The sequence below is a fragment of the Melospiza melodia genome, chromosome 8 (genome assembly GCF_035770615.1).
Source record: "Melospiza melodia melodia isolate bMelMel2 chromosome 8, bMelMel2.pri, whole genome shotgun sequence".
NCBI classification, from domain to species: Eukaryota; Metazoa; Chordata; class Aves; order Passeriformes; family Passerellidae; genus Melospiza; species Melospiza melodia.
In genome coordinates, this window is record NC_086201.1 from 13,269,339 (window position 1) to 13,290,671 (window position 21,333).

Consider the following 21,333-nt stretch of genomic DNA (forward strand, 5'->3'; position numbering starts at 1 on the left):
ATGATGAGGATATGGTACATCTCGTGGGCAATACTGCCCATTCAGTGGGACAATATAATGATGGAATGTCTGCATCTGCCAGAGAAACATTTCAGTTTAAATAGTGATCCACATCCCTCCTAAGATGAAACCTGACAGGAACCCCAGATTTTCCCATAAAACGCAGAGAGGAAATAAGAAACCAATTTTTTCTAAAGTATTTGTAAATCTCTTTTGCTTCTTATGGATTTTTAGTGTCTAAATATTTCTGAATCATTTATGCAAATGTGTACTTTGAAGTTAGTATGTGGAATAGGAAGTTATGTGATTTTTTTTTTTTGTTTCTATTTTTGGTGGTTTTGGGTTTTTTTTTAATCTACCTAAGTTCTGAAAAGTAGAATTGAAACTGCTGGAAATTTCATGTGCTTCAAATAGTTAAGGGAGTAATAAGGATATTTTGGAAATGCATTAGGACTGTAAGCATTTAATGTTTTTTTCAGACACATTACTTAGATGAAGTTGATGTCTGATTTCCATTATTCCTTCCTGTAGGAGGGATCAGTCTGCTGGAGCTGCAGTCTTTTGACAAGTGGGCAAAATGTTTGTGATGCAAGACCTTTGTGCTCATCTTTGTATGTTCATTTTTGTTAATTTATATGGAGAAATTACTGACTTGGCTGATCAAATCTCTTTCCATATTTAATGATGGCTGAATTTAGGGGAATGTGAATTTCATACTTGATGTGCCTGAAATGGTAGATGGAATTCTATCACTCCAAGATAGAATGGAAAAAGATGCAGCTAATTTCACAAAAGGAAGCAAAATGTCATCTTTCCTAGGAACTGAGAGAGAAAATTTTTCCTGTTTTCTTGGAAAAACAGATTATTTAAGATCGAGTGGAGCATTTAAAAGCACTTTGTGTGATTGTATGTTGAAACAAAAGAGAACTCTTCTGGTATGATGCAGAGGTGCTGTGGGACCTCTCCAGTGCCTTCACTGTCACCAAGTCTAGGCTAAGTGCAACTCGGTGGTACTACTGAAAATATCTTCCTTATCTTCAGTGTCCCAAGGATGACAAGCATTAGTCTGTGATCATATCATAAAATTATTTAGGGCAATGTTTCAAACATAATAAGAATGGGATTGTTTTACATAATGCCACCTTTCTTGTTAAATATATCAATCACACAGACAAAAAAAAGTTTTGTGTGATGTAATGAAGGACCTGAGGGTGCTGACTGACAAAGCTGGGTCAGCCAAAGGGTGCCCAAGTGGCCAGGAAATCCAATGGCATCCTGGCCCTGTGCTCTTCAACATCTTCAGCAATGATTTGGACGTAGGGCTGGAAGGGATTCTGAGCAAGTTCACACATGATACAAAATTGGGAGGAGCTGTTGACCCCATCAAAGGCAGAAGGGCCCTGCAGAGAGCCTTGATAATTGAGAGGGCTGGGCAATCACCAACTGTCTGAAGTTCAACAAGGGGAAATGCTGGATTCTGCACCTGGGGTGGAGCAACCTTGGATGTATGGACAGACTGGGGAATGAGATTCTGGAGATCAGAAAGGGAGCGCTGGGGTGATCCTGGTCCATGACAAATTAAGCATGAGTCAGCAGTGCCCTGGCAACCAGGAGGGCCAGCCCTGTCCTGGGGGCATCAGGCACAGCATCCCCAGCTGGGAAAGGGAGGGGATTGTCCTGCTCTGCTCTGCACTGGGAACACCCTTGGGCACTGCAATGTGAGAAAGATATTGAACTGTTTGAGAGCCTCCAAAGGGGGCAATTAAGATGGTGAAGGGCCTTGAAGGGAAGCTGTGTGAAGAGCAGCTGAGGGCACTCCTGTTCAGCCTGCAGTAAAAGAGACTGTGGGGAGACCTCACCAAGTTACAGCTCCTAGTGAGGGGAAGAGGAGGGGCCAGCACTGATCTCTTCTCTATGGTGACCTGAGGGAATGGCCTGCAGTTACATCAGAGGAGGTTTAGGTTGGAAGTTAGAAAAATAGTCCTTCACCCAGAGGGTTTTTGGGCACTGGCACAAGCTCCCCATGGAAGTGGTCACAGCACCGAGCCTGACAGAGCTCAGATTGACTGAATTCTTTAACCAGAAGAGATTGCTGAGGGGAGGCAGCATAATGGTCTTAGGTGCTCAAAGGCTGCTGCAGCACTGAAGGGAGCAATCATCCTTTCTGCCCAGGATGTATAGGAGAGCTGTGTGGCACAGACTGCCTCAGGTGACTGTCAAGTCTCTGTCACTGGGAGGCTTTAGGAAAAGATAGATGAGTCTGTGAGAAATAATGAACATGGGTGTGGGTGATCCTGCCCTGGGGTGTGAGCATGGACTGAGTGATCTTCAGGTTCCTTCCAGCTCTGTTGCATTCGCTCAGGCTTTTCCTGCAGCTGGAGCAGCTGTGCCTTGTTCTTGCTTTGGGGGTTCTGAAATGTCAACAATAACAGTACATAAATTAAAAAAAAAAAAACCAAAAAAAAAAAAAACCAAAAAAAAAAAAAACAACAACAAAACAAAACACAAAAAAATCCCACCAAAATCATGGCAAAAATATTTCAGGAATTCACCTTTAACTTGTTCCTCTGTTTTCTTGAGGTTCTCGACTTCTTGGAGGTGCCTGTCTCTCTTTCAGATGTGGTCTAAATGAGGATGAGAAGTTTAGAGAAGGCAGGGACTGAGGCACTGGAGAACTACAGAAGCATCTTCCCCTTAGTAAATCAAGATAACAGCTCTGTATGAATCCCTTCAGAACCCTCTATTTTAGTTTCTAAAAGATGAAATGCAAATCCAGTTGGATGCATTCACTGACCTCCTTCTTGGCCTGACCAGCCCTTTGCAGGAAGTGTGTCCTCTCTGGGCCACTCAGAGGAGATGCTGTGTGCAACTCTGACTGCACAGTCTGTAAGTCTGTCATTCAGCCCTCATGGCTGTTTCTAAAACTGACACTCTGCTCTTTGGTGTGCTACAAACTCTTCTCTGCAAGTAGAGATGAAATAGGCTTGGGCTCTTCAGCCTGGAGAAGAGAGAGCTGGGCAGGGTTGTGTGATGAGGAGCAGCATGGATGAGGTGAATGATAAACAAGAATGTGCAGTTTCTCACAAGTTCAAATCTTACACAACATCAAATTGGATGTTGTTAGATGCTGTAGAGGTCAGATGTAAAGGGAAAAGGTAGTAAGGCGTTCATGAATTTATAAGACACAGATGGCTGGAAGCTGGCAAAGGGTTCAGTGGGATGCTTTTGAACTTATTTCATCAGCATTTTTGCTGTGGCACTGTCAGAGTATGGAAATTGAAGGAGAGGCACTGTTGATCTGAGGGAAGTCTGGAGGGAGGTGATAAACTTAGGACTAGGAAGTCCAAGTCCCTCACTGTTTCTAAAACATTGTTTTCATTGTATGCAGCTCTCTATACCTCTGTTGTTCAAAACCAAAATGTATAGCATCATAGCTATGCTAATCTCAAAATACATTTGAATCTCAATGTGCATTTTGCTAAGTACTAGTACGTTCTGCACTGTGTTTTCTCTTCCTTTGTGTCAGTGGAAATAGTGGGCGTGTGGGTCTGTCTGTGTGTGGGCCAACAATGGAAGGCATAGCCTGGGGAAAATTCAGTCAGCCTCTCATTTAAAAATAAATGAAATGGGTAGGAAAACAAATATGCAGATGCTGAGAATTTGGCCACAGAGTTGAGAAGCTCTGGGATTTCCCATTCAGCAATTGGCTCAAATGCCAGATTTTGTGACTAGAAATACTAGCTCCAGTCCTGAAGCTGAATTGGTTGTTTGCTGTGGTTGGCATCCTGTTCAGAGAATAGATGCAGGAATGTGGGCTCAAGAGATATTGCAGCTCAAGAGTTACCATGGTTATTAGGAAAATGTGCCAGAAAATCATTAAAGCTCAGTCCAGAAATGCAGTGGATTCCCAGTCCTTCATCACACAGCACAGATGCTCCCTTTGGGCTGAGCAGGGCTGGCTGCTCCTACCACAGATGGACCCCTTGGAATAGAGCAGCAAGGGCTGCAGTGTTGCCTGGAGCCTGAAGGCATGGCTTGATTAATCTCATGCACTTCTTGAATGCAGTGGGACAGACTGCTTTGCAGTTTTATAGTGCCAGAGAAGAAAATTCCATTTGCAGGAGTTCTTGCACTCAGTGTGCACACTAACAGGTGAGATGTGGAGATGTGGTGTGGTTTCCCCTACCACCTCCTGCAAACTCTATAAGGAAAAGTCCTTAGGAGGCATTGCTGTTGGGGTAAGTTGGGCTGAAGAGCTGTTGTGAGTAGAGAAGTGGTCTTTCCTTTGAACTGGCACCTCATATGGAAATAGTCTCATTTGCCCCTCAAGGTGGTGCTGGTCAAATGTTTGTATTCACCAGGCTTTTGAGGCAAATCCTTAGAACACACCCATAATGATGACATTGGTTCCATTAATGTTTTTAACTCCTCATCCCCCATCACAAAGGATGAGGATTTTTGTTGCTGGTGACAGAGAAAACTCTTCTAAGAAGTCTGAAATTTCATGATTCTGTCAATCCTGCCAGAACTGAAATCCCTTGGACTTTTTGGTGAGAGTTTCCCTGGAGAGAGGTAAGGCTGAAGCAGATGGAGAAGCATGGAGTTGTATGCCCATTATTTTATTGTCATAAATTCTATACATGATTTGCACTTGAATACATTAGACTGGGTTGTCTTCGGATTAGGAAAGCCTGTTATGTGCTTAGCCCGTCATTATCCATAAAGGAACTCTGAGGGTTGCCAGATCCTGCTTTTCTTTAGGCTCAGGTTCACAAGTTTGCATAGATAATGGATGTGTTGCTCTCCCTGCCTGCAGCTGCTGAGGTACTTTAATCTGATTGCTGCAGCTCATGTTGATTTTTGCGCTGATGAAGCTCTGCCTGGGTTGTCCTATTTTTACTTGGCTGGCACCTTGCCCTTGCTGTAGCAAATACTGACAGTACTTGTCAAGGACAGCACCAGGGACTTCACTTCCCTTAAGTGACCTGGGGCGGGGCGGGGGGAATGTTCCTGTTGAATTCACCTTAGCAGATGGACGGATGGCACATCTTGCAGGACATCCTGGGAATTCCAGTGATGTGCCACGAGGAGCACAAACCTGACTTCAGATATTTTCTTCTGAATCCTGGCAGGGTCCCATCTCTGTGGCATCAGCAAGCAGACACAGGCACACTGATGTTACTCTCCTCATTAAAGCAAGATTCATCTGCATATTCCAATTCTCCCAGCAAATCCAAATGGAGAGAGGGGCATGTGGTATCCATAATAATCACTGTGATGAGATTGGCATTTATACTTTTACCTCATTAGAGAGAAATATATGGAGTTGACTCATGAGTTGGCTTCCCTCAACTGCTTCATTGTGGAGCACAAATATAGTGCTTAGTCCCTATTCTTTTAACCATACACATGTTTTATCTGTGAAAATTCTTCATAGTATTTTCTAAATAAATTAGCTTAAAGTGTTCTTTTTCCTTGCTAAATAGAGCTGACCTTTTAAAACCTTCTTTATGCCTATTTCCTGTGTAGATTCTATTATATTTTATTATCAATTTTTACTTCTAAGAAACAATATTTTTTTTACTTTTTCTTCCTTTACTTTTAGTGCTGAATTTAACATTGCTTCTTGTGTTGTACTGTCAAAATGGGCCTTTGGGAAATTAATTACTGTTGCCGGTGAAGGGTGTTAGGATAAATGCGATAAAGGCATAGTGGTTTTTTATATTTCTTAACTCTCCTCTTAGATTTAATGTATGCCTTGCAGCAGAAGCCAAACTTCATATGATCCTTTCGCCTCCTACCTTGGCCATGCAAGTGAAAAAATACTCTGGCTAATTATGGCCAATGAATTTTAATTTTTTTGTTAGAGTCCCAAGCTGAGATTAAAAAAATCACAAGCATTTAGTATTGCATTAACCCCACATAAATATCTGCAGTGCATTGCAGAAAGAATAATTAATAAAACCCCAGCCCCCAATTTGGCATCCATCCTTTTCATTCTCTATAATTTTTCCTATTTTCAGTATTTAGTGCCTTCTCTGCAGAAATGACAATTATTTTATAGTGCATATTACTTTCTCTTTGCAGGAAAGCCTCTTATGTTTTCCCTTCTTGCTTTTATAGCAATGAGTAGGATGTTTTTACATCACATTTCTTGAATTTGGATGATGATCAAAGCTGGAATGAGCTGAAGACATAAGAGGGGATGTTGTGTCCTTTTTCAAAATGTTTCTGATTTTGCATAAAACCCAAGTTTGGTTTGAGAATTGCCCAACTATGTCTCCATCCTCAGCCAAAACGAAGCATTTGGACTGCACACCTTCAGATGCTGGAATACCCAGATCTAGATTTTTTTTCCTTCAAATGCTGCAGGAGAGAATGTCCTGGCTAGCTATAGGGATCTGATGGCCCAGATAAGTAATTCTTCTGATGATTTGTCTTACCTTAAATAAGTGACTTCAGTCCTGTGAGTGAAAATGTTCCCCTTATCTTTTATCTCTTTTGCCTGTTTTAGGATTCAGTGAACAAATAGCTCAGGGCTACTGAGGCTTCATGTCTTCTTCTATTTTCTATATTAATTAAGGAAAATGGGAAAAAGTTTTCAAAAAGTTTCCCTTTCTTGTGCTTGATACTTTGTAAAACACTTTGCTTTGTGCTTGTTCAGCAAACATTAGGATATTGTTAGAAATGTGTTTTTCTTTTTCATTATATTGCCCTTAGAGAAATTCTAAGTTTTTTCTACTTCCTCTGTACTAAACCCAGAGCAGAATGGGGTTTGGGGAATGGAAAATGGATGTGGAAATGGAATGGAGAAGGTATCTTAAATCCAAGCTATGTTACATGGTGGGAAACGAAAAAGGGAAAAATGTTTCTTAATGACTTAATGCCTTGTAATGATCACTATACAGTGAAGAAAATAGTATTAGAAATAGAGAAGGACGTGATGTTCTGGGAGAGTTGAACAGTCTCCTGGGTGGTTCCCTGAAGTATGCACCTATATCACAAATTAGACATGCTAAGTAATGGAACTAAATTACTGGAATTACACCCTTGTAGGTAGCATTTTGAAGTGTGATCTTGGAAATCCTTTCAATACCACACAGGTTTTAAAATGGAAGGACAGGATGCAGAAAAGCAGAGCAAGATTTAAAAAATTCAAACCCACAGGCATCTAAAGCCTGGGTGTTGGAATTAAAATCCCTGTAATTCTGAGGAGCATTCCCTCATCTCCTCGTATCTATTCTAATGTTTAAAGCAGCTGAATAATACAGGTAATGGCAGAGCTTCTCTCCAATAGCTTAAAGGCTGATTGACAATGAAGTGTAGTAAAACCATGTAGCACAGTTTCCTGCTCTTGGACTGGGATATGATCTTCACACTGTCAGATGCTCTTGCTCTGTGATAGACAAGAAAATATTAGTACAAAGCAAATTCTGGAAAAAAATAGTTACAATGGAAAATGCTGTCTCTGAGGAGGGGGCAGTTTTCTAGACTTTGTGTTTCTTTAATGAGAATGAAAAAGATTATTTGAATAATGCTATCAGTTGGTTTTGCTTGCCCTTCCTTAGTTGTGTTTTCCCTGTCCTTGTTTCATACACGCAATACCAGCTGCAGAAAATGACAATCCAGGCCCATGAATTGTTCACTAGCCTGTATAAGTGCTGTGTTTCAGAGAGAAATAAAGACAGGTGCTTCAGATTCGTCAGTATCATTCAGTAAATCCTGTTGAGGGTAGGTAAAAAAATGGTTTGAGCAGGGTGAACACCTTCCTGTAAGTGCAGTGACTTCTACATGTGGAAAGGTGCTGGAATTGGAGAAAGTTAACTTTGTCCCCATGACTGTAGGGCCTTCTCACTAGGGTGGGAGAGGGGATTTGTCCTGAATGAGGCCGCTGTGGAGAAAAAATGCAGTTTGAAAGTAGGTAAGGGACTAATTTATTGGCTTTTGAAATCCTGCTTGAGTGTGGAATTGAGTTTGGGAGGAACCTGAATAGAGTTCTCTCCTGTTGCTCTTCCTTTAGAGTAAAAATCCATGGGATGTGCAATGCCATAATAAATTAAAGGCCAGATATGGGGATGCAAGTAGAATATAATATCATCTATTTCTTTGTTTGTTTGATTTTTGCAGATGGCTTTTCTGCTTTTGCTTTGTAAAATGATGAATTCTAAATGGAACAGCTGTCTGTACAGGATGGTTTATTTGTTTCCCTTTTTTCTTTTTCAAATTTATTTATATAAAATCCTTTCTGCTGATGCTAAGCCAAACTGTCAGCACATTTACCTATATTAAAAATGTAGGTGTTCTAACAACAAAGCAATCAAATCTTAAAAAATGCCTTTTATCTAAGGCACAGAAAACAGGCTTTTCCTTCACTAGTGCCAGTCCCAGCACAACCTCTTCCACAGTTCTGTGCTGCTCTCATGCCTGAGGGCTGTTGGCATCAGTGTTCAGATCTTTTAAATGCTGGTCTCACAGTGGTGTGCAGGTGCAGGGTCTGAGAACCAAGGTGACCAACAGTGCAAATAATATTATATTTAAAAAGTTCTTTCATCAAGTTTTGATGAAAGAATAAATGTGCCAAATCTCTCAATGAAGATAAACCTACCTTTGTTATAAACTATTGAGTTTTTTTGATTTTTTGGGGTTTTTTTGGGGGTTTTTTTGGGTTTTTTTTTGTTTGTTTTTTTGCATCAATTCAGTAGGATAGACTTGCTGATTTCCATCATGAAAAAGAAGAATTGTCTGTTCACATTATTCTTGTTCTCTTTGTATTCCATGTGTTCTCATAACAACATAAATTTAGGAAAGAAAACCTAGATGACTTAAAAATAAAAAATAGAGTGTCACAAGACTTTTTAGTAAGTTGTTGGTCAGTTTTCTAAAGTTCAAAGAGGAAAGAGAATTTGGAATGTGTGGGGATGGGGAGGAAATGTCTGCTGACAAAAACCAGAGGTCTGAAGAGTGTTGATTCTTTTGCAGCCCATTGTAATACTGCTTTTACACACTTTTTCTCTCTCCCTCTGGTTCTGGTAGCTCTTTTTTATTTCTTTGGTTAAGGACACCTAGCCCACTATTTTACCACAAAAGAAAATCCAGGACAACAAAAGAGTTGGATGTGCTTTTGCAATGTTTTTTCTGATGCTCTCAGTTCTTCATTAGTTTTCCCCTTGGTAAAGCCTTGAAGTTGTTACACATTGTCTGTCTGGTTGCATTGCTAAATTTCCCTTGGAAATGATTGTCTGGTCTCCCCTTGAAGACATTTCTTGTATCAAAAATAACCTTTGTTATTTTTGGCAAGGAGTTTCCCAGATTTACAGCTCAGCACAGCAGGGCTGAAATCCATGTTGTTGCAATTGGCCTCAATCTATTGAGTTTAGTGGAAAGACACCATTTTACTAAAGCAAAATATAGTCTGTTACAGCAACAATGTGAGTTTCATCAGACTTATATACCCATTATATGAAGTCATCCATTTTAATGTTAAATTTTGTTAATTATAAATTAAATAGCTGCTGACTGTAAATAGGAAAACATGCTGAAATAAAATGAATTTGATACAATATTTAAGACAATGCTTTACTGATAGTCTTCCAAAATTTTGTGTGTTTTTTTGTTACAGCATTACTGAGTTTTAGGGACTCGGTGCTTGTCTAAAAACTATGTGTATATACAGTCTTGATATTTAGGGGATGTTCTCCTTTTTTCTTTCTCTCTGTGATGGTTCCCTTTCCTTCCTCTTTACTTGGGAGGAATTGAGGGTAGTGCTGAATGCACTGTGCTGACTATAACAGAATCTCAGAGGTGCTTATTGAAAGTACACTGGGTTTATTTCCAGTCAAGTGTAACATCAAATTTGTAGAGCTCCTTCAGCCTTCCCACTCAAGTAATTTTGCCATTGTTATTTCTTCATCATTCCCATCAAAGGCCCGAATTTCTCCCCCCTAATGTCTGTGCAGTTTGTCCTTTGATTTCAAAGGAAGCACACCCACGGTTTTGGAGGTGAATGTTTCATCCAAGGACAGGGAAGGCTTTTGTGCAGGCTCTGCATATTGCTCACTTAGATGGCTAAGGTGTACATTTTCCAGCTTGGCTCAATGAGGGAAAAATTTATGTGCTTCAGTTATTTTTTTTAATAATAATTTTTTACTGGGATGGTGCGAACAGGACTGTGTGGTGTCATATGAAATTATATGACACCACAGTGGCGTGGTGTCATATTCATATTATATTAATATATTTCATATATTCTTATAATTTATTATTGTATGAATAAATGGGAAAGATCAGAGTCCTTGGTCTGTCACAAGCTTTCTTAGGCAAATCCATAAATTTTCAAGTGTCTCATTTACATTGCTTGCAAAAATTGAGTTGAGTTGTTTGTTCATTTCAATTGCAAATAGGTCAGGGGCTGCCTGATGCAAATTTTTGTCTATGCAATGTTCTGTGATACCACTGCATTTTTTGCTGAAAGTGTTTGTTTCTACTAGAATGCAAACATTAATTTATATTTTAAATTACATGTGTTTAAATCCTTCAACATGAGGATGTAGGACAGTTCACAAATGCAATAATCTTTGACTTATCCATGCCTTGATTAATTTTAATTGTAGCTATTTCTTAATTTTGAGTTCTCTCACAATTAAGATAAATTTTGCTTCTAATGAAGACACAACTGCTCAGCTAAAATGAGATTATGGTAATTATTAGAGTTGCAGAAAAAATTGTTTCATAAGCTCTTAGAAGGGTTAGTTATCTGACCAAAACCAAGATCAATGTAGTTGGTGTTAATTAAAGCAAATAGACTAAGGAATAAAAAAAGATTTAATGCTGAATTTATGAATATCATTAAAAGCTGACATGGTTAGTTTGACTTGCATTTTGTGCATTGTTGGGAGAAGAAAAAGTGTTTGCATTCATAAGACAAGTAGATAGAAGAAGTGACCTTCAACTTTGTAAAATCTTTAAAAGGAAACTGTTTCAAGGGAATAAATGTGCCTAAGCCTCTAATACAGGCCTTTGGCAAACCAGAAATGGTTAGTAATTAGCTCTACTGCATTGGGTTAATTAATAAAAGGTAGTTTAAACTAGGCAAAGATCATATTTGTCCATTACACCGATGATGTAAATTATGCTAATAACAGCACTATTATTTTCATATCTCCAAAGAGCTCCATTAACATCATATGTTTCTTCTCACAGCCTCCCTGTGATGTGAATGGAACTGCTGCTGTACAGGTGGCATACAAGAATGTTTATCACGAAATAGCAAGTGCAATTAAAGGCAGTGTGCTGAGGACGAGGGCAGGCACCTGCAAAGTACAAATATGAGTAAATTTCCCACAGGTGAAATTCACATGTACCACCGCAGAGCTGTTGTACCCCCGTGCTTTGCCTCTGGGATGGAGCTGCTGGTTCAGGCGCTGGCAGGGCCCTGCAGGGCACCCCACACAGTCCTGTCTGCACTATCCCAGAGGGCTGCTCCTGCTCTCTTCAGCAGCAACCCAAAGCTTTAAATCTCATTTCAGTGATGGCAGAGGGGCTGGCTGGGCTCTCGTTGTACCAGCAGGCTGTTGGACTGATAGATGATTGCCCATCATACCATTATAAGACAGAATCTCATCCCTTCTCACAATTCCTGCCTTACAAGCATAGGGCAAACCCAGAGGTTTTGGCCTTTCCCTTTGTTTCATTTTTGTTTCAGAAACAAGATGTTCTCCCACAGCAGTGAAAATTTCCTTGAGAGCTAGAAAACTAGGAATGTTATTCTCATCCTCTGTTCTCCTTTTTATTTGAGCTCAATGATTAATAGAAACTATGACAATGATTTTTATAAGACCAATATATCTTAGAAATGTTTTAAAAGATGTTGCAGATATAAATAACATATTTTCTTCTTGAATTCCTTATTTCTCTCATATTTGAATAGTAAGTAATTATTGCAGTAATTGAGCAAGCATTAATAAAAATAATCCTTCATGTTAATATTTTTATATGACCTTTATAATCTTATGTATAATAGTATAAATAGTGATCAAGGGGAGCTGTGTTCTGGAATGAATCTTAGACCAACTGATAGAGATGAATAGATGTAAGTTTGTATGAATGAGCAGGGAGCATATTGAGGACAAGAGGTTCTTCCGACAGGCCTCTGGGCACATGAACAGCTTCCTTTGCCTTGTCAAGCTTTGGCAGCTCCAAAGAGCCTTGGACTCAAGTAAACGGATGAAAACTTGGCTGATGAGGCTCAGAAGGCTGGTGAAGATGGCTGTTAGTGACATACAGGTTTTCTGCTTGCTTGTGTGGAATGGGTTTTAATTGTAATTAGAAGAAACAGATTGAAAGCCACTGCTAAGGGCAATATACCTACTTGAATGCAAAAAAGCTTCCTAAGGGTAAGATGAACTGCAATAAAACCACATCTTCAGCTAGAAAAAAAATCAAGGTAGCATCAGTGATTTCACACTAACACCCTGGAAAGATCTGGGCACTGAAAGAGTTTTGAAGCTCAAATTACAGCAAAGCAAATCCTAATGGAGTTCTGTAGTGTAAAGGATAAATTGATTGCCTGTTTCCTCTCCACCCACCCAACACAATTGAATCAGCAGTATAAACAAGTTACTTATTTTTTAAAAGTCAGACATACTGTGTAAAAGAGATTAATATACAGTAAGAGGGGGAAAAAAAATGAAAAAAAGACAAATAAGAGAACAATCTGCTCCCATTTAAGCTGGTGTAACTCCATTGCACTGCCTACGTTTATACCGGGGGAGTTCAGATCAGCATTCACTTTTTGTCCTGGAGATTGAATTTATCTCCCACAGCTTTTATTTCTGTTCATTTCCTGAGCTGCATGCTGTTGTGCCTCTTTTCTTCTTTTAATAATTTGTTTCACAATAATACTTCAGAGGCACACCAACTAAAATGAGGAAGAGAGTACAGAACTCATAATTGAAGCATATTTTTCTCTCACTTTAGAGATTTGCATGCTGTTAGTGTTACCATAAAAGTAACTTAGCCTAATTTTGATAACAGTGGTGCCTGTTCAATCAGAAAACATGGGATTCTCCTTTGGAACTTGATTTCAATACCATTTTCATCTGCTACTTGTCTTGCTCTGTGCTCAGAAAGTTCATGACACTTTATTTGCTAATAAGCAGTATTTTTTTATTTACAGTGATCTTTACCTATCTTCTGATAGCTTAAATGTTCTTTTCTTCAGTGCTTGGATGTGAATCACAGAGAAATAAATAATTCTTTCATTACACAGCTATTTCAGCCCTAGGAAAATCTTGCCTGAATGAGGAGTTGAGACAGTTCTGTTGGTTTTGATCTTTTTCCCACAGCACATTATTTTTGCAGAAATATTTATAATTAATTACATTTTTTTAATGTCTCAATTTAGATGTTTACCCAACTACTGTGAACATGGAGGAAAATGCTCCCAGTCCTGGAGCACCTTTTACTGTGACTGCAACAATACAGGCTACATGGGAGCCACCTGTCACAACTGTAAGTGCAGTTTTCATTTGTATTACATCCTCATTGCAATCATAGTGGCCATCAGATGTTTAGTAGAATTTAGCTGGGCTGAGCTGTGTTAATCTGTGTTTGGTGCATTAAGTCAATTTTAACACCCTGGACTCTGTTTTTAGATCATATGAAAGTCCATGTAGCAAGAACCAGTTTCTGACAGTTTATGATTTTGAAATTTTGCTGAACTGTTTTTGGGCTGCTACTATTAACAAGAATACAGAAACATTCGGCTACTGAAATCCACAGCAAAAGGAATATTAAGGGGTTTTAAAGGTTAAAAAACCCCCATCAAACAGTAGAGGCACAAAATGCTGCAAATTCTGGTAAAAAATGGAGAAAGGAAAAGCCACAATAAAGCCACTGCATACAGCTGACTAAAAGGAAAAACAGAAAATGAAGGTAAATTTCCAGTTCTAACAAAGGAAATAGAGAAAAAAAAAATTGTGAATAAGAATAACAATTCCAGGAATACAACTGTAACCACTCTGGATGCTTGATGAGCGCTTGGATCACAGATAGGATGACATTGGTGAGATGGATTTTTTTTCCCCCCGTTTAACTAAAAAGCCAAAGAGAAGAAAAGGTACTTAGTGGTTTGAAGCTGAGAATATTGGCAACCATACTGTCATTTTGGAGACTTTAATGGTTTGGTAGTTAACAGTGAATGCATTTGTGGGGTGTGCAGCTGACAAGAGATTCTGCTGAGAGATCTGTTCATAGATTTGTCACCTGAACTCTACATTGTGAACACAAAAGAAGCCAAGGGTTTTGTGTGGAAATCATGCCAAGCCAGATAAAGAGAGGGAAGAAAAAGGCTGACTTTATAGTTTTAAAAAGAGGGCTTACTTTCTGTCCATTGCTTTTGTTGTTCCAAAAGGCATCACAACTCTTCAAAGCACCTTTAAAGCCAAAGCAGAGTATCTGTACCAGTGATGACTGGTGCAGAACTAGGAGGCCAAGTCAGGTGGTGAGTAGGAAGTGGCTCCTTAGGGAAGCAGGAGAAGAAGCAATGTCACTATTGACTGTCAGAGGTGATTAGGGACACTCAGCTCTGGGCTACATCTGTGCTGTCATATTAGCTTGGGGCCTGAGGCTCACTATGTCTGTGCCAGCTCAGTGTGGCTTCTGTCCAGAGGAGACCATCTCATACCACAGAGAGCTGGTTCATGACTAGTTTTCCCCACAGAGACTTCCATGGAGCTAGTGAAGCCTCCTGCTTGTGTCAGCTCATGTCTGCCCTTCAAAGACACATAGCTGCAGTTCCTTAAGGTTAGTGATGTGAAACTACTCTGAAAAGTTTCTCAAGAAGCTCTTGTGTTGAGCTGTGCACAGGTGTGATGTACAGCTATTCAGCTGCTCATCTTATTTACAACTGATTTATCAACAGCTAATTTGATTCCAGCTAGATTGTGGAGCCAGCTGCCCTGTGAGCCAAGCAGTGCTGATAAACAGCAACATTAGTCTGGAGAAATGCATTCATTATTTGAAATATGCAATGAAACCAACTCAAAGCCAGCAGGCAAACACAGACTGGTGATACAAAACTTGCAGAACAAGAGATGCTATCACTTTCAGCTGATAGTGGGGGATGTGCAGGAGTACCTTTTAGCAGGTGAATGAAAGGCACAGATTTGATCACAGCATAACTCCAGAATATCTTCAATGTATAGGAAACTCTCCAATCATATAATTCAGTGTAGTTCTATCAAAGTAAAACATCTAATTTCATATGGTTTGAAATATTACCTGAAGAGTTTTTAGTTTTCTAGAACACTGATGCTGACAGGCCTGAAATTGAACTTATACCACTTTGGAGAGGCTATTTCCTTTATTAAACTGCCCTTCAGACCCAAATCCATGCAGCAGCAAGGGAAAGATTTAGCTGGCGATCTGCTACTAGCAAAACAGTGAGAATTGTTTCAGTGTTGCCTGGATTTCTTTTTGGTCTGAGTTACATCACCATAGATTTTACCTCATTTTGGTATGGTAAAACATGGGTGCCCCTGGTTGAAAAGAATAAAAAACCCATTCTTTGTCGTGCTTTTAGGAAGAACCACATGGCATGCATATTCAAGCCAGATTTAATTAGTTTGTGTCTTACCACCTCAGACTGGGAGATTTTACTATTTTAAGAACTGAGATCTTGAGAGAAATTGTCCCTAACTTGCTGTCATCAAATATGAATTATTGAAATACATTTTATGGTTAGTATATAAGCAGTCCTATTTTTAGCTCCAAATATTCACAGACCACACTGAATCCTGCTGTGAGCAACAGCTAACAATACACACAATCTCTTCTCCAAAGAGTGTGCAGTTAAGTTTCTGAGGGTATAAAACATGCTGGCACAGGTGATGGAATGCTAGAAAGGCTTCATCAGCATTACAGGTGGCAGTTTCAGTCTACCAGGTGCATAATTATTTCTAGGCTTTCTTATACCAAAATAGCCATAAAGTAGAGATTAAAAAGAGGAAGAAATGGAGTGCTTAGGGAAATGGGAGAAAGCAATAATGTGCTTGTGTGAAAAATATAAGGCTAAGGCCAGAGGAGTTTGACATTTTTGACAAGGCAAATGTCAGAGTCATGACAGGTAAAGAGGTTGGAAATGTGCCATGAAAAGCAAAGATAAATAGTTTGCATTTGATGCAACATAAGGGAATTAGAGAGTGTCAGAAAAGAACAGTAAGTTGATAGAAGACACAGCTGGGACAGTGTTTGCAAGACCATGTCAGATATGTGGGACAAAATTGTGTCTGGCTTGTCTGAAAATGTGTACTTGAAATTCAGGAAGTGTGTATGAAGCGAAAGCATCCATCTGAAGATACATGGAAATAACTGTCTGGCTCTAGACATGGCTTTAATATAATCTTACTAGAGGCAGCTACTTGCCTGAAAACCTCCTGTTCACTCGAAACTCCTTCTGATCCTGAAAGCTTCTAAACTGTCACAGGGTGTTTGGCAATCTGCCTGGTCCAGATAAGGGTCCACTACTGAAAAGGGTATGGTACTGTCCCATTAAAGCCTTATTTTGTTTCACAGAAGTTTCACTCTGAAGTGTCATCTGGTCCTGCTTCCGTTCTCCTCTTCTCTGAACTTAAATGTGAATGCAAGTAAAGTCTTGCTGAAACCTGTATATGCTTTCTGGGGAAACCAGGAGTCATGGAATGACCCTATAGGATATAAAGCCAACTGTTGGTGATTTACATTTCATTGTGTAAGACTTTTGCTGTGCCTTACTTTCTCCAGCTCTCTTGGAAATAGGATCCAATTTGCAGATATATTAAAAGGTGTGTGATCTATATCGTCTGCTGAAATTGTGTGGGCTCTTTCTTTTGAAACTTATTGCTACTTGAGCTTATCTGTAGCTGAGACAGTGCTTTGAGGATTCAATCGTATTTCAATCTCTAAAATGTATGGTTTTGCTTTTTGCTTTATCTTTTCAATGTGCTTCATTTAGATAGGTTGGAAGAGGAGCTCAGCTGAAGCCTTTTAGGGATAGATACCTTCCCAATTTCTCCAGTGTGGTGGGTAGCCTGCTGATCTGTCAGGTATTGGAGTAATCTGATAAAATCCAGATAGAGAGGATCCATTGCATGTGTGAACCATAGCAAAACAGATAATAATGTAATGTTAATTTTCTCTTTTCCTCATCCAGATGCAAACACTGATGTTAGTACACAGCTTGGGGAAAAGCCCTGAGTGGGATTCAGCTAGTCTATCTTTTGCTGTCTTGGTACTGTGACATCCAAGTTAAGATAGTGGTCTGGCCTCTCTCTATATGGAAAAAGGAGTGTGAGCTGCTTTCAGAGCTTAACTACTCTCACTGCGAGCTGGAGTGTCCATGGGAAGTTCATGGACCACCTCTGAAGTCTGCCGTCTGTAGAGGGAGGCTGTCCTAGCTCAGACATAGAGTAGGCAGCTGAAGGCAGGTCAGAATTATAGGTGGGAAGAAAGGGGAAAAATAGGTAAGTGAACTACAGATTTAATTTTTATATATTAATATACATATGTAAAAATTAATATAGGTATTAATTGAAAGTGCATAGTTTAAAAGCTGCATAGTCATTCCTCTGATTTTATTAATTCTTGTAATTATCATGTGATAGTAAGAGCAGTAGACCGGTGTAAAATGGCCCTGAGATACAGAATGGTGTAGCTTTATTGCAAGATAATGATTAGTAATCTTATCTTTTGATGAGTGTCCTAGTCCCTTAGAAAGCCTCATTTTGCCTTCTGTATTTCTATGATTTTTATTGATGATAGTTTTCAGGTATTTTTTAGTCTTGCATGTATTTTTTAATTCCAAAGAGTGCTGAACGTTGATATAAAAAGATGTTGAGAAATATAAAATAATTATTAAATTCCTCATCTTTTGGGGTTGTCATTGTGTCCCAAAGCTTTGCAAGGTGATAATTAACAGAATGAAATTTAATTCTGGGTATTTGTTTTGGTGTGTGATCTATCTGACACATAGAGGTACGTGTCTTATTGGCCTAGATAATTGCTGGAGGAAAGAGTTATCCAATAATGGAAATGTCATCTAGGCATTGATCTGCCATAAACCTAACATAACTTCAGGCTCTGAAAGTGTATTTTTTAATATTAATATGCTTACTGCATATATCATTTTTTTAATCTGAAAAGCTTAATATAGCTTCAGCCAGATTGTTAGCAGTACTGGAGCTGCATCTTAAAATGCCAGCTGGGGGTTTGGTAATTCTCCTGTGTTCCAAGGTAGGGAGATGTGTACACTTTGCTGGATGGGAAAATGAGGTTTTGAGAGTTTCAGTCTGATAGATGCCTACTAGTGAGTTTGGTAGTGCAATTTGCATGTCCTGAGTAGCCAATTTTCCTGTCTGAGGTTCTTGAGCAGCTTTTTTCCGTGTGCGCTTAAACACGCTGGTTTTCTTTGACTAAAGAAAACACATTTAATATTCATATCAAACCTTCAGTACTGCACTTGGTGTTCCTGCATATTTTTGTTCACACCATGCTTTTGGAATATGAATTTTTATTGTTTATTTTGTAATAAGTTACTATATTATTGATGCATTCTCTTCAGGGGTGTTCATTTAAAAAAAGTTTTTCCCTTTGCCTGAGATTTCCTTATAAATAACACATTGAATGTGGGACTTTCCTCAGGACTTTCCAGCAGAAAGGAGCATGTGGGAAACTCACTCAGTCCTGTGTAAAACCAGCCATCCCCAGGTGTGACCATCCCCTGAGGGACACGGGGACTTTGCAGCAAGACCGAAATTCTGAGCTTTGCACAGCATCCTTTGCCTCTCTGGTCACTCCTGTCCCTCCCTCACAAGGGTCTGGCTGTCCCTGGCTGCCCTCCTGCAGCAGCAGCCCCAGGCTGGGCTCTGTCATTGTCACAGCTGCCTTCCAGCCACAGCAGGGCAGTGACAGGGGAGGATGGCCTGGCATGGCCTTGGCCAGGGGCAGCCCAAGCTTGGATGGCAGGAGATTGTCTGAAAACCAGGTTCAATGGGTGTATCTCTCCTGAGCATCCATTTAGGAGACCCTATGCTAAAAGGCATTTTAATTCCATTTGTGGAAATAACATATTCTTTACCAGATGAGCAAGTACATATTCTAAAAAGGAAGAAATAAGCTGTCTGTCATCCAGGCACGTCACAGCAGAGACTGCATTATTCTGTCAAGAGCAGAGCTGTCACAATCCAGGTTTTGAGAGTAGGTTTTTCTGGCATTTAACAAGACAATTGTATTTTAGGGGTGAGAATGATGATCACTCCCTGAGTTCATTGCTGTACTAATCCCTCTGTTGCTGAAATAAGAAACCTGCCATTACATACTGCTTTCTTTTTTATTTAGAAAAATCTTTTGCTCATTACTCCAAGTCTGTAAGAGCAGATCTGTCAGGCCTAAGGTACACGTGCAGAGATTGAAATAGTCATCTCTGATCTGCCTCCAAGAGCTCTGAGCATTTCGTTGAGAATACTTAATTTGGCCTGCTCAGCATTTGTGTATATCTGTTTTCCCAAGGTCAGTCTGTGGCTGGTTGATTATCCTGGCAGAATCCCCAGCTCTTACTGGCCTGTCCAGTCTAACCAGTACATAAGTTCTCACCTCTGAATGCAATAATAATTGCCATTATAGGGGTTATTATTACTCTTCTTGTGTAATATGCAAAGAATTACACAATGATTAAATGAGCCTGAAATGATGTTGCTGCAAGTATTCTGTCTACCTTTTTTCATGACTTTACAGTTTTTAGAGATGATAAAAGCAACTCACTGCTGCTGCATTTTATCTGAAAAGTGGACAGTGTCAGCACCTTCCAATGAAATAAAGAATTAAAGTTCTTTAGGTCCTTTTAATGTATTTTATGTATTATACCACCATAAAATGCTCTCTCCCTCTGAGAAATTGAAAATTATCAGCTACTTTTATTAGATTATGAGAATCTAATCTTGAGGCAGGAATACTACAGGATTCATTTTGGTAGTCATAACTAGTACAGCTGAAATTCTGAATCCCTAGCTCACATTTCATGCAATGAAATCAATTTCCAAAGTAATAGGGAAAGCAGTCAGAACAAAATATGGGGGATTTTAAGGCTTATTTCTGTTTTTTGAGGAAAGTTATCTTGGTGTCCATTAAATCTGAAAAGGACAGTGTTGTCTGAGGGGAAAAAAAAAAAAACAAACAAATTGTTTTTTGTTTGGAAGTTTACATTCTTGGTGGTATCTACATAAATAATGTGCTGCTGGGTGCAGCAGAGAGAGGTTTGCCTTGCCTGGTCCTCCCAGCAGCAGAACTGAGCAGTGCCATTGGACCCTTACATTGAGTGCAACAGCAAGCAGGATTTTTAAATATGGGGTAAGAGTGCATCTTACTGAGTGAATAGCAGGTTCATTAGCCATTGAAGAGAGGGGGCTTTAAATATGTTGCTCCTTGAGAACAGAAGTTCTCAAACAGTTATTTGCAGAAGTTCAAGGCTTTGTACAAAGAATGGCCTTTTTTTTTTTTTAGCCAAAGTAGGACTGGAGGTGGAAAAAACCAAAAATGAAGCCTGAAAGGCAGCAGAGGTTTCATAAGAACATGAGGGCAAAGGAAACAGAGCTAAGAACTTAGGAGCTGAGAGCATCTAAAGGCTCATCTGCTGAGCAGCTCTGCAGTGGAACAGGAAGCCTGTGCTTAGCAAAGGCTGCCATGGAGACTGCAGGTGAACTGCTTAGGGCAAAAGGAAGATTGGAAGCCAGATATCAATATAGCAAGGGGCAGTCTGTGAAAAAGTGAAGAAAAAAGATTTTATGTCAGAAAAAATGGAAGTTTGACCTTGGAAATGTTTGTGCTTAGCCATGTACTGTTATAGATTTCAGCCATGGCTGGGATAAAATCACCTCTGGTTGAAGGACTGTAATTAGAGCAGTTGGATTATCAGGTTCAAGATACTTCAAAGAATTGAACAGTGACACAATTGCTCATATTTAAAACCTTTCAGGCTTGTGAAGCATGTTGAATAAAGGCTTGAATTTTCAACTGCAGACCCAAGGCAAGAGTGACCCCAGTCCTTTCAGACCTGACAGTGGAGTAACAGAGAGCTCCTGCATGTGCTGTGGCTGACCAGCCCTAAGGGTCTTGATGCAGAGATTAGGAAATTAAATTCTGAATGGTTTTTTATGCAAAAGGTCAAAAAAAGGTTTTATTATGATGATATTCAAATCTGATAATGCTTTTCTGACACTGAAGTCTGAATCATGGATCTATAGCTTGAACCATGACCAATCAAAGTGAATATTTATAGTTTTGCTAGGATATTTCTGTGGGGAG

The 21,333-nt window shown here is 39.5% G+C and overlaps 1 protein-coding gene across 1 annotated transcript in view; it reads left to right on the forward strand.

The window, feature by feature from the left end:
• The window catches only part of CNTNAP5 (contactin associated protein family member 5), a 269,119-nt gene that overhangs the window by 148,994 nt on the left and 98,792 nt on the right, over nucleotides 1–21,333 (forward strand). Inside the window, exon 11 of the mRNA XM_063161822.1 lies at nucleotides 13,403–13,509. Coding sequence (XP_063017892.1) covers nucleotides 13,403–13,509 — 107 coding nt within the window. The remainder of the gene's footprint in view (nucleotides 1–13,402; nucleotides 13,510–21,333) is intronic.